At 43.2% G+C, this 13,707-nt stretch overlaps 1 protein-coding gene across 2 annotated transcripts in view; it reads right to left on the bottom strand.

Moving 5' to 3' along the window:
• The window catches only part of LOC125623058 (transient receptor potential cation channel subfamily V member 6-like), a 75,795-nt gene extending 62,870 nt beyond the window's left edge, over positions 1-12,925 (bottom strand). For both annotated transcript variants that reach the window (XM_048821896.2, XM_048821897.2), the window contains exon 1: positions 12,605-12,925. In XM_048821896.2, the coding sequence (XP_048677853.1) occupies positions 12,605-12,732 (128 nt within the window). In that variant the 5' untranslated portion in view covers positions 12,733-12,925. The remainder of the gene's footprint in view (positions 1-12,604) is intronic.
• Positions 12,926-13,707: the final 782 nt, after the last annotated feature.

Genomic DNA, 13,707 nt, shown 5'->3' with positions numbered 1-13,707 from the left:
TCATAGAATATCAGGGTTGGAAGGGACCTCAGGAGGTCATCTAGTCCAACCCCCTACTCAAAGCAGGACCAATCCCCAATTAAATCATCCCAGCCAGGGCTTTGTCAAGCCTGACCTTAAAAACTTCTAAGGAAGGAGATTCTACCACCTCCCTAGATAACGCATTCCAGTGTTTCACCACCCTCCTAATGAAAACGTTTTTCCTAATATCCAACCTAAACCTCCCCCACTGCAACTTGAGACCATTACTCCTTGTCCTGTCCTCTTCTACCACTGAGAATAGTCTAGAACCATCCTCTTTGGAACCACCTCTCAGATAGTTGAAAGCAGCTATCAAATCCCCCCTCCTTCTTCTCTTCTGCAGACTAAACAATCCCAGTTCCCTCAGCCTCTCCTCATAAGTCATGTGTTCCAGACCCCTAATAATTTTTGTTGCCCTTCGCTGGACTCTCTCCAATTTATCCACATCCTTCTTGTAGTGTGGGGCCCAAAACTGGACACAGTACTCCAGATGAGGCCTCACCAATGTCGAATAGAGGGGAACAATCACGTCCCTCGATCTGCTGGCTATGCCCCTACTTATACATCCCAAAATGCCATTGGCCTTCTTGGCAACAAGGGCACACTGTGGACTCATATCCAGCTTCTCGTCCACTGTAACCCCTAGGTCCTTTTTCGCAGAACTGCTGCCGAGCCATTCGGTCCCTAGTCTGTAGCGGTGCATTGGATTCTTGTGTCCTAAGTGCAGGACCCTGCACTTATCCTTATTGAACCTCATCAGATTTCTTTTGGCCCAATTCTCCAATTTGTCTAGGTCCCTCTGTATCCTATCCCTACCTGCCAACGTATCTACCACTCCTCCTAGTTTAGTATCATCTGCAAATTTGCTGAGAGTGCAATCCACACCATCCTCCAGATCATTTATGAAGATATTGAACAAAACCGGCCTGAGGACCGACCCTTGGGGCACTCCACTTGATACTGGCTGCCATCTAGACATGGAGCTATTGATCACTACCCGTTGAGCCCAACAATCTAGCCAACTTTCTACCCACCTTATAGTGCATTCATCCAGCCCATACTTCTTTAACTTGCTGACAAGAATACTGTGGGAGACCGTGTCAAAAGCTTTGCTAAAGTCAAGAAACAATACATCCACTGCTTTCCCTTCATCCACAGAACCAGTAATCTCATCATAGAAGGCGATTAGATTTGTCAGGCATGACCTTCCCTTGGTGAATCCATGCTGACTGTTCCTGATCACTTTCCTCTTGTGTAAGTGCTTCAGGATTGATTCCTTGATGACATGCTCCATGCCTTTTCCGGGGACTGAGGTGAGGCTGACTGGCCTGTAGTTCCTAGGATCCTTCTTCTTCCCTTTTTTTAAAGATGGGCACTACATTAGCCTTTTTCCAGTCGTCCGGGACTTCCCCCGATCGCCATGAGTTTTCAAAGATAATGGCCAATGGCTCTGCAATCACATCCGCCAACTCCTTTAGCACTCTCGGATGCAATGCATCCAGCCCAATGGACTTGTGCACATCCAGCTTTTCTAAATAGTCCCTAACCACTTCTTTCTCCACAGAGGGGTGGCCACCTACTCCCCATGCTGTGTTGCTCAGCGCAGTAGTCTGGGAGCTGACCTTGTTCGTGAAGACAGAGGCAAAAAAAGCATTGAGTACATTAGCTTTTTCCACATCCTCTGTCACTAGGTTGCCTCCCTCATTCAGTAAGGGGCCCACACTTTCCTTGGCTTTCTTCTTGTTGCCAACATACCTGAAGAAACCCTTTTTGTTACTCTTAACATCTCTTGCTAGCTGCAGCTCCAGGTGTGATTTGGCCCTCCTGATTTCATTCCTACATGCCCGAGCAATATTTTTATACTCTTCCCTGGTCATTTGTCCAATCTTCCACTTCTTGTAAGCTTCTTTTTTATGTTTAAGATCTGCAAGGATGTCACTGTTAAGCCAAGCTGGTCGCCTGCCATATTTACTATTCTTTCAACACATCGGGATGGTTTATCCCTGTAACCTCAATAGGGATTCTTTGAAATACAGCCAGCTCTCCTGGACTCCTTTCCCCTTCATGTTATTCTCCCAGGGGATCCTACCCATCAGTTTCCTGAGGGAGTTGAAGTCTGCTTTCCTGAAGTCCAGGGTCCGTATTCTGCTGCTGACCTTTCTTCCCTGTGTCAGGATCCTGAACTCGACCAACTCAAGGTCACTGCCTCCCAGATTCCCATCCACTTTTGCTTCCCCTACTTATTCTTCCTGGTTTGTGAGCAGCAGGTCAAGAAAAGCTCTCCCCCTAGTTGGCTTCTCCAGCACTTGCACCAGGAAATTCTCCCTTACATTTTCCAAAAACTTCCTGGATTGTCTGGCCACATTAGCCACGCCATCAGGGGCTCGTTCACCTGCACATCTACCAATGTGATATATGCCATCATGTGCCAGCAATGCCCCTCTGTCATGTACATTGGCCAAACTGGACAGTCTGTACGCAAAAGAATAAATGGACACAAATCTGACATCAGGAATCATAACATTCAAAAACCGGTAGGAGAACACTTCAACTTCTCTGGCCACTCAGTAAAAGATTTAAGGGTGGCAATTTTGCAAAAGAAAAGCTTCAAAAACAGACTCCAACAAGAAACTGCTGAGTTTGAATTAATATGCAAACTAGATACCATTAACCTGGGTTTGAATAGAGACTGGGAGTGTCTGGGTCATTACACATATTGAATCTATTTCCTTAAGTTAAGTATCCTCACACCTTCTTGTCAACTGTCTAAATGGGCCATCTTGATTATCACTACAAAAGTTTTTTTCTCCACTGATAATAGCTTATCTTAACTAATTAGCCTCTTTCAGTTTGTATGGCAACTTCCACCTTCTCTGTATGTATATATCTATCTATCTATCTTCTTACTATATGTTCCATTCTATGCATCCAATGAAGTGAGCTGTAGCCCACGAAAGCTTATGCTCTAATAAATTTGTTAGTCTCTAAGGTGCCACAAGTACTCCTGTTCATTTATGTGAGGTGCTTAAATGGCCCCCATTACCACAGTCTCCTCACAACACTTGCTGTTAGGAGGAAAGGACCATCATCCCCATTGTGCTGATGAGGAACTGAGGCACAGAGAAACTATGAGACTTGCCCAGAGTCCTATAGGAGACCTGATACAACAAAGGAACTGAACCTAAGACTTGCAATGGCCAAACTAGCACCATAACCACTAACCCATCCTTCCTTTCAAGTCAAGGCAAAGCTTTGGAAAATGTTCAGTAGGGCACTACTTTGCATTAGCTATGAGGGAGGAGAATGGACCAAATAGCCTAAAAGGTTTTTGCATCTTTGATTTCTACCATTATAAATAGAAGTGGGTCGAATCTGAGCAGTCCATATGCAAATTTTCCCCCAAGCCTCAAATGCTTAGACTCAGACTTGAATGTCAACTTGGTGGCTTGGGTCAGTCTCTCACTGTATGATGTAGTAAAACAATCTAGTATAGTGTGAGGGACCATGAGCAAGGAGCTATAAAAGTAAATATTTTGTCTTTATATAGCACCCTTCATCCGAGGATCTCATAGCAATTTCTAGAGCAAAACTAAGCCTCACCTCACCCTGAGTAGCATTATCTCCATTTTACCAATGGGAAAACTGAATCAGCAAGATTAAGTGGCCTGACCAAGGTCATGAAGTAATTCAGTAGCACGGCTGGGAGATTCACCACTCCCAGGTCAGCCCCTTGCTCTGAACTCCTATATCCCCTTGCAGGAAATTTTGTTACCATCTAAGGTGTTTATACATTTGCAATGTGCAAGCAGAATAAAGTCCAGATCAATAATATATATACTTGGTATTTTAATAGGGCCAGTTCCACAAAGCTGAAAATAATTATGAGCTAAATCAGTTGTGAGGAAGAATTTAATCAGAAAAATGTAATAATGTGGAATCATTTAAGAACACCTTACTAGATGCCCAAAAGCCACAATCCCACAACTGAGTGAAGAAGGCCATGCTGATTTAAGGCAGCTATATAAGCGCATAGTAATGAATATAAATCAGAAGTTAGGAATTGTAGGAAATTGATGAGGGAAACAAAGTGGCTCAAGGAGAAATCTATGGCCAAGAGCTAAGGATATCAATAAGGAGTTTTTTAAAATATATTAGGAACAAAAACAATCCTGACAATGGTATTGGTCCATTGCTAGATAGAAATGGTAGAATTATCAATAATAATGCAGAAGAGAGAGAAATGTTCAATAAATATTTCTATTCTGTACTTGGGGAAAAACAGATGATATAATTTCATTTTATGGTGATGATAACACTCTTTCCATTCCACTGGTATCTCTGGAGGATGTTACACAGAAACTACTAATGTTCACAGATTCATAGATAGTAAGGTCAGAAGGGACCATTATGGTCATCTGGTCCGACCTCCTGCACAACGCAGGCCACAGAATCTCACCCACCCACTCCTGTGAAAAACCTCACCTATGTCTGAGCTATTGAAGTCCTCAAATCGTGGTTTAAAGACTTCAAGGAGCAGAGAATCCTCCAGCAAGTGACCCGTGCCCCATGCTACAGAGGAAGGCAAAAAACCTCCAGGGCCTCTTCCAATCTGCCCTGGAGGAAAATTCCTTCCCGACCCCAAATATGGTGATCAGCTGAACCCTGAGCATATGGGCAAGATTCACCAGCCAGACACCCAGGAAAGAATTCTCTGTAGTAACTCAGATCCCACCCCATCTAACATCCCATCACATGCCATTGGGCCTATTTACCATGAATATTTAAAGATCAATCAATTGCCAAAATCATATTATCCCATCATACCATCTCCTCCTAAAGTGTTAGACATTTTAAAATCAGCAGGTCCAGATAACTGCATACAAGAGTTTTAAAAAATCTGGCTGAGGAACTCACTGGCTGTTAACATTCATTTTCAATAAGTCTTGGAGCACTGGGTAAGTTCCAGCAGACTGAAAGAAAGCTAATGTTGTGCCAATTTTTAAAAAGGGTAACAGGGATGACCTAGTTAATTATAGGCCTGTCAGCCTGACATTAATACTGGGCAAGGTAATGCAGCGGCTGACATGGGACTCAATAAGAAAGAGTTAAAGGAGGGCAATGTAATTACAGGTTTCAGAGTAACAGCCGTGTTAGTCTGTATTCGCAAAAAGAAAAGGAGGACTTGTGGCACCTTAGAGACTAACCAATTTATTTGAGCATGAGCTTTCGTGAGCTAAAGCTCATGCTCAAATAAATTGGTTAGTCTCTAAGGTGCCACAATGTAATTACAGTTGAACTTCAGAGTTACAAACACCTCAGGAACGGAGGTTATTCATAACTCTGAATAAAATTTTATGGTTATTCTTTCAAAAGTTTATAAGTGAACATTGATTTAATACAGCTTTGAAACTTTACTATGCAAAAGAAAAATGCTGCTTTTAACCATTTTAATTTAAATGGAACAGAAACAGTTTCCTTACCTTGTCAAATCTTTTTTAAACTTTCCTTATATTTTAGTAGTTTACATTTAACACAGTATTTGCTTTTCTTTTCTTTTTTTTCTTTTTTTTTTCTGTCACTGCTGTCTGATTGCATACTTCTTGTTCCAAATGAGGTGCGTGGTTGACCAGTCAGTCATAATTCTGATATTCATAACGCTGAGGTTCTACTGTAATGCCAGTCAACAAGGGTTTATGGAAAATAGTTCCTGTCAAACTAACTTGATTTTTTAAATAAGATTACAGGTTTGGTTGATAAAGGTAATAGTGTTGATGTAATATACTTAGACTTCTGTAAGGCATTTGACTTGGTACTTCATGACCTTCTGATTAAAAAACTAGAATGATATCAAACTAACATGGCACACATTAAACACACGAAAAGCTAGCTAACTTATAGGTCTCAAAACGTAACTGTAAACTGGGAATTGTCATTAAGCAGGTGTGTTTCCAACAGAGTCCCACACGGATCTGTTCTTGGCCCAACGTTATTTAACATTTTTATCAATGATCTGGAAGAAAACATAAGATCATCCCCAATAAAGGTTGCAGATGACACAAAAATTGGGGGAGTGGTAAATAATGAAGAGGACAGGCCACTGATTCAGAGCAATGTGGACCACTTGGTAAACTAAATGCAATAAATACATAAATTGGTTAGTCTCTAAGGTGCCACAAGTCCTCCTTTTCTTTTTGCGGCTACAGACTAACACGGCTGCTACTCTGAAACAAACAATACGTGTTTTAATACAAATAAATGTATACATCTAGGAACAAAGAATGTAGGCCATAATTACGGAATGGGGGACTCTATCCTGGAAAGCAGCGACTCTGGAAAAGATTTGGGGGCGGGGTGGATAATCAGCTGAACATGAGCTCACAGTGTGTCGCTGTGGCCAAAAGAGCTAATACAATCTTGGGTTGCATAAACGGGAATCTTGAGTAGGAGTAGAAAGGTTATTTTACCTCTGTATTTGGCACTGGTACATCGGCTACTGGAATAATGTGTACAGTTCTGGTGCCCATAGTTCAAGAAGGATGTTGATAAATTGGAGAGGGTTCAGAGATGAGCCACAAGAATGATTAAGGGATTAGAAAACTTGCCTTATAAAACTCAAAGAGCTCAATCTATTTAGCTTAACAAACAGAAGTTTAAGGGGTGACTTGATTGCAGTCTGTAAGTATCTATATGGGGAATAAATATTTATAATGGGCTTTTCAATCAAGCAGAGACAGGTATAACGTGATCCAATGCCTGGAAGTTGAAACTAGACAAATTCAGACTGGAAGTAAAGTGCAATTTACTAAAAGCAAGAGTAATTAACCATTAGAACAACTTACCATGGGTCTGGGGGATTCTCCATCACTGACAACTTTTAAATCAACATTGGATGTTTTCTTCTAAAAACTAAGCTCTAGGAATCATTTGGGAGAAGTTCTATAGCCTGTGTTATACAATCTAGATTCCCTTCTGGCCTTGTAATCTATGAATCATCTACTGTGCCCCTCCTTGCATGTCCAATATTGTCCCCATTTCACATGGCCTTTCCACTTCCCCCAATCTGTATTTTGAAGGTTGGATCATTGTTGTTGTCAAAAGGGAACACATATTAAAAGGGAATCCCAGGCCCTAGGATTCCTACTCAGACTGCCAAAGTTAGTCCTGCTGTGGCTCAGTTTTTTCATCTGTAAAATGGAAATAATGATATGCTGCTCATAGAGGTGTTGTGAAGTTTAATTTGTTAGTGTTTATAAAGTGCTCTGAGATCCTTGGATGACAGGTGCTATGCACATACAAAGATGCAGGAGACTTGACAGTAACCACTACCCAAGTACTTTCCATAACTACTTTTCCTGTCCTATTCAAATGTTCTTGGAGAAGACATTATGTGCTACTTAATTTTTAAGTGCACTGTAAAGGCTGATACATTCCCCCATATTAGTTCTGTATTTTCACTGTGGCTGCTTCCATGCTTCTGGATCCTAGCTGGTACTGTAAGAGCTTCTCTCCACACAGAAATTGCACCATTTTTTCATGCTTTGTCTGTATAAAAAGATCTTCTATACTTTCCACAGTATGCATCCGATGAAGTGAGCTGTAGCTCACGAAAGCTTATGGTCAAATAAATTGGTTAGTCTCTAAGGTGCCACAAGTACTCCTTTTCAAATTGTACCAATTTAGCTAAATCAATTTAGAAAACAGCAAAGTTAAATTGGTGCAATTTCTGTGCGTAGACCAGGCCTAAATGTTAAAGCCAACCTAAAACAAACTGTTATCAAGGTGTTTTTAGTTTGACATGAAGTGGGAAGTGACAAATTACATATTCCTATAGCTCCTTTCAGCTGAGGATCTCAAAGCACTTTACAAAAAGGGGCTACTATTATTGCTATTATACAGATTGGGAAACTGAGGCACGGAGAAGTGAAAGGATGAGCTGAAAGTCTCACAGACAGTCAGTGACAGAGTGAAAAAAGAACCCCGGTTTCCTGGCTCTCAGTGTCCTACACTAAGTACTAGACAGCGCTGCCTCTCTTGAATTCTTGAGGGCAAGGATGTTCTCTCCTGAAATTTCTCCTTGCAGCCCCAAGAAGGTTAAGCCAAACATTCAAACTTTGGGGTTGTTCTCCTAAGCAAGCAGAACTTTTTAGGTATTTACTCATCATTAGCAGAGATCCTTCAACATGGGATCTGGTAGAAATCAGTACAATCCTCAGAGTAGTTGCATACCTAGCTTAAAACCAGCATGACCTTTGTCTATTACTTCAGATCCATCCTATTTGAAAATAATTTCAATGGAGGGGAAGTATAAAAAGGAACATTACAAAAATAGCACTAACAACCCATTATCTTCATCATAAAAATTACGCAGAGATGGAAAGTTCCCATTAAGGTACATCTTGTTCTTTCCTCACCAGACCAGTTCAGGGTTATTCCTTATAATACAGTACAGCTGGATGGCAGTGTACAGGGGCGGCTCTACCAATTTTGCCGCCCCAAGCAGTCGCCGCTGAATTGCCGCCGCCGCAAGAGAGGCGGAGCTGCCGCCGAATTGCCACCGCGGGACACAGACTGCCTCCCCATTCTGAATGCCGCCTCAAGCACCTGCTTGGAAAGCTGGTGCCTGGAGCCGGCCCTGGCAGTATATTATACAGTCCAATTTAAAAGGACTTAAGAGAAAGGCCTTCCACAACTCCACTTGGAAGACCATTCCACAGCCTAATAGATCTCAGTATTAACCATCCCATATGCTGAATGCTTTGAGACGTGTACTGCTAAGAACACTTCCGTATTGGCAGGTTGATGGTCTATATGTAAGGCTACAATTTAGTCACGGAGATCGTGGAAGTCACAGAATTGGTGAGTTCCAGCAACCGCCATGACTTCAGCCTGCGGTGGTCAGGAGCTGCAGGGTCCCCTGCCATCCACAGGGGCAGGGAGCTCCTGGGCACCCCCACCACCTCTGGCGGCCCCCAGAGCTCCAAGCAGCCTCAGGTGGTGGTGGAACCCCGCAGCTCCCAAATGCCGTGGGCGGCAGGGGAACCCCTGAGCTCCCAACTGCAGTGAGTGGTGGGGGCCCCTGGAGCTGCGGGTGATGGGGAACCCTGGAGCTCCCAATGCCGCAGGTGGCAGGGGAACCCCTGAGCTCCTGGCTGCCACAGGCCCCTAGAGCCATGGCGGCAGGGGTACCTTGCAGCTCCCTGCTGCCACAGGGGGCAGAAGCACCCCACAGCTCCTGGCCATCATGGGTGGTGGGGGAACCCCTTGAGCTGTAAGCTGCTGCAGGTGGCTTGGGCCTGCAGCTTCCAGCTGTAGGTGGCAGGGAACCCTCGAGCTCCGATACCCAACCTGCAGTGGGGGCCCCTGCAGCTCCTAGCTGACGTGCAGCTGCCCCACAGCAGCCAGTGTGGGGACCTGCAGACACCCATTTTGTCACAGATATTTTTTGTAAAAGTCACAGACAGGTCACGGCTTCTGTGAATTTTTCTTCATTGCCTGTGACCTGTCCCTGACTTTTACTAAAAATATCTGTGACAAAATCTTAGCTTTAACTATATGAGATAAAAGATATTTTCATATCTAGTGTCTATGATTTCTTTAAAACATAGAATTTTGCCCCAACAGACAGGGTCTTTTATAAGCACCTGTATAGTGATGCCCTAATAGAGTGTAGTAAATGCGTTTGAGATCCAGTTTGACATATCTAATCAGATTATTCTTACTAACAAAAAGAACAGCTGAAGGTACAAAATGTCTTTATGGTAACTGCTGACTTAAAAAAACAACAACCCAAAACAGTGTTGCAGTTGGCTTAAGGCCATTGAAGAGTTTGTTCTTGTTTAAGGGCCCCAGCCTAACATCAGCATGAGGCACAGGCCTCTTCCAGAGCAATACTGGTGAGATGTTACTGCAAAGTTTTACCAGAAATATTTCAGCAAGTGAAAAGATTTATCCTGCATGACCCATCAGATTGCTGTTCTGGTAAGAGATAAACCCATAGGGCCTGATGATTTGCCAAATTACTGACCTTTGTCAACACCACTTAAAGTCAATGGGAGCCAGGAGCAGTCAATACCTCTGAAAAGCAGCTCCACAGCACCTAATTCATCCCTGTTCTTATTCAGCTGAAGTGGCTTTACACCAGGGATGACTTTGGGCCACAGGGCCAAGTTTTAGCCTCATTTACACCCATATAATCTCACTGAGGTTGGATACGTTTCAGAGTAGCAGCCATGTTAGTCTGTATTCGCAAAAAGAACAGGAATACTTGTGGCACCTTAGAGACTAACAAATTTATCTGAGCATAAGCTTTCGTGAGCTACAGCTCACTTCATCAAAGCTTAGTCTCTAAGGTGCCACAAGTACTCCTTTTCTTTTTGAGGTTGGATAGTGTCACTGAGGTTAGAATTTAGCCCGTAAAAATAAAATGGCTCTAGGCTGGTTGAGTTGTATAATAAAACCTGAGATAAAGATAAAGATATCTTAAAACACAACTCTTAAACATCAATCACATCTGAGTGGTTCACAATCATCACTGCTATGTTAACAGGCCAGCAACATGGCTGAGTGCACCATACTGCATTCCGCAGCTACCAATCTATATGATCATTCAGAAGAATGCGCCAGACAGTTCTACATGAAATTCCAATTCCCCTAGGCACTGAGTCACCTTTTTGATTTCCAGATCACCACTCAGGGCTGACACAATATGAGGTACATACATCCCACTGCAGGCATGGGGCTGTTCGTGTATCAAGAATGTGTGCATGATGTACAGATTGTAATGGAATGAAATAATACAATTGGAAAGGCATCCAACTCATATTTATAAATATTTCAGATTTACTGTATGATAATACTCAGCACCTTTTACTGCACTTTATTTATTCAAAGCTCTTTGCAAACATTAATTAATTAATTTCCCTTTCCTCCCAATACCTCTGGGAGGGAGGTGGATAAATATTATTATCCCCAGTGTACAGATGGGGAAACTAAGGTAGGTAAATCCAGGATAAGAAGTCAGGATTACCTGACTCTTAGGCCTGCACTCACTTCTCTAAGCCACACTGAATGGCACTATAGTTGTCTTGCTGTATGAAACTACAGTAACCTAGCCATCGCCATACTGGATCACAACAGTGGTGCACCCAGTCCAGTATTCTGTCATTGGCTGTAGCCAATACTACATTCTTCAAAGGAAGGTGGAAGAGGCCCATTCAGTATGAACATGTCCTTAGGACAGGTATCTTTTGAATCTCAGGCAACTATGCCCAGATCTTCAAAGCTATTTCATGGAGTTAGGTGCCTAAACACATTAGAGGATCTGGACTTAGTGGTTGGCTTATTATATAAAGCATGAGGGTTTATACCTCTTGCACATTATTTATACCTCTTGTTCTCATGATTCATGGACGTGTCTAATTCTTTTTTTGGATCATGCCACACTCTTTGTCTCAGTCACACCTAGCGGCAACAAGTTCCACTAGTTTATTATGTATTGCTCAAAAAACTACTTCCGTTAATCAGTTCTAAATGTATTGCTTTTCAATTTTATTGAACATCTCTTTGTTCTTGTATTATGAGAAGGGATAAACAGGACTATCAAATTTACCTGCTCTATCCCATTCATTGTGTTGTAAACCGCTTTCACATCTCCTTTTACACCTCTCATCTCTACACTCAACAATTTTGATCTTTTCAGCCTTTACCAAGTCTCTTTATGCCTTTAAATAATTTTTGTCACCCATCTCAGAGCCCCCTCATTTTCGATCTCCTTTTTTATATAAGATAACCAAAACTGAGTGCATCATTACAGCAGATGGTATCCCATTGATTTATTATAACAGTATTAGTGGATGGGGCAGGGGTACCAGGGGGGCTGTCAGGGAACAGGGGGGGTTGGATGGGGGAGTATTCCTGACGGAGGGGGCTGTCAAGGGGTGAGAAGCAGGGGGAAGGGATGGGGGGAGGGGCCAGGCCATGCCTGGCTGTTTGGGGAGGCATAGCCTCCCCAGCCGACCCTCCATACAATTTCCGAAACCCGATGCGGCCCTTAGGCCAAAAAGTTTGCCCACCCCTGCCACAGAACATCACAGCTGGCACAGGATCCCCATCAAACTCTTCTTTTCCTCCCTGACTGGACCAGTCCCACTTCTAAGATCAGGGTGCACCTGGGTGTGGTAGATTTATTTAAAGTTTGTTGGCTGGTGTCTGTAGCAGCTCAAGAGGCATAGTTGTCCTAAAGCCAGAAACACAGGAAAAAGTGCCTCTTTCCTCCAGAAAAGACAGAAGTGCTTCTCTGCTGGCTGGAGACAGAGATTATGTTTTTCATCCCAGCCAGGTGCAGAAAGCAGGTGAAAACTACAAGTAGCTTTTCCCTTGGGGATCTAGTTACAGTGTTTTGCACAGTTGCCTTGGGAATGTAAAATGACAGGATCACCTGTCTGCAGGGGAGGTAGCCAGGACATAAGCAACTACTCAGAGCCCACTCTCCATTTACCTGTTGCAGGAAGAGCCCCAGGAGAAACGACATGAGAGAGAAGGGATTGAAGAAGAAGTAGGAGGGAGCTGCCAGGCTGGGACTAACCTTTTCTGCTGCAGCAAACTGATTTCATCCAGGCGTCTGGTCCAGGATTTTTCAGTCTGAAATCTGTGCAACAGAGAGTTCCAGAGCCCAAGGAGCAGCCCATGATCCCCAGGCAGGAACATCCCCATTGTCCTGTGTTCTCCTCGTCAGCTGAACTCAGACCTGCTGCTCTATCCCCTTCTTCCTGTGATGTTTCTTTGTGAATGACTCTCTACTTCTTCATTCCAGGAGGGCAGGATGATCTGAGTGGGAGATGGATGCTCCTTCAGAAAATGTCAGTTTGGGAGAGAGGTGGATGGTTACAACATTTAGTTGAGGCAGGCACCTGGCTGTGTCTCAGAAACAGATACTACCTGCCGGGGAGTTGCTGAGAGCGAGAACACACCCCTCTCTACTAAGTTACCTTCTGATTTAAAGAGACACAGCTTTGTTTGGAAGCCGCTCAAACTCCCACATGTCTATTGAGCAATCTCACTTCTAAGCTACACAGAACTTCCACTGGATATTTTAAAGCTGATAAGAATTTTTTTAAGAACAAGCAAAGGATGTAGAGAATTCTTCTGTAGAGAATTCCGCATTACAAAAGAGCATTCTGACCACTGGGCCATGGGCTACTCTGAGGTGTGTTTAGGGGTGGAGGGAGGCATCTTTCAATTTCTGCTATTGAAGCTGTTTCACTTTGTATAAATAATTAAATATTTATTGGCACAAGGAATTGAATGTGGGCCTCCTGTGTGTGTGTCCTAACATGGGCTATACAGTCATTCTCACACTCTCTTTTTGTCCCAATGACTAGTCATTATCATTATGAATGACTATGAATTGGCACTATGAAAGACAATGGGTAGTTATTGGCCTAGGGAAAGTGTGTGAGAATGATTGCATAGCCCCGTGGTTAGAGCACTCACCTGCTGGAGGAAGTGGGGAGATAGAACCTGAATCACCCATGCCATGGATGCATGCCCTAACCTCTGGACTAAAAGTTATGGCAGGGGTGCCTCATCTGGCCATTTGCAAATCTAGTGCCTGGAAAAATGCCCCAAATAAAACCATTTCAATTTGCCAAAATTTTTCAAAATGTTAGGGTTTGGTTCTACCAGAAC

This window comes from Caretta caretta, chromosome 1 (genome assembly GCF_965140235.1).
Source record: "Caretta caretta isolate rCarCar2 chromosome 1, rCarCar1.hap1, whole genome shotgun sequence".
In the NCBI taxonomy this organism is placed as follows: domain Eukaryota; kingdom Metazoa; phylum Chordata; order Testudines; family Cheloniidae; genus Caretta; species Caretta caretta.
Note: the sequence above shows the minus strand (reverse complement) of the source record. Positions and strands in the feature narration are given on the sequence as shown.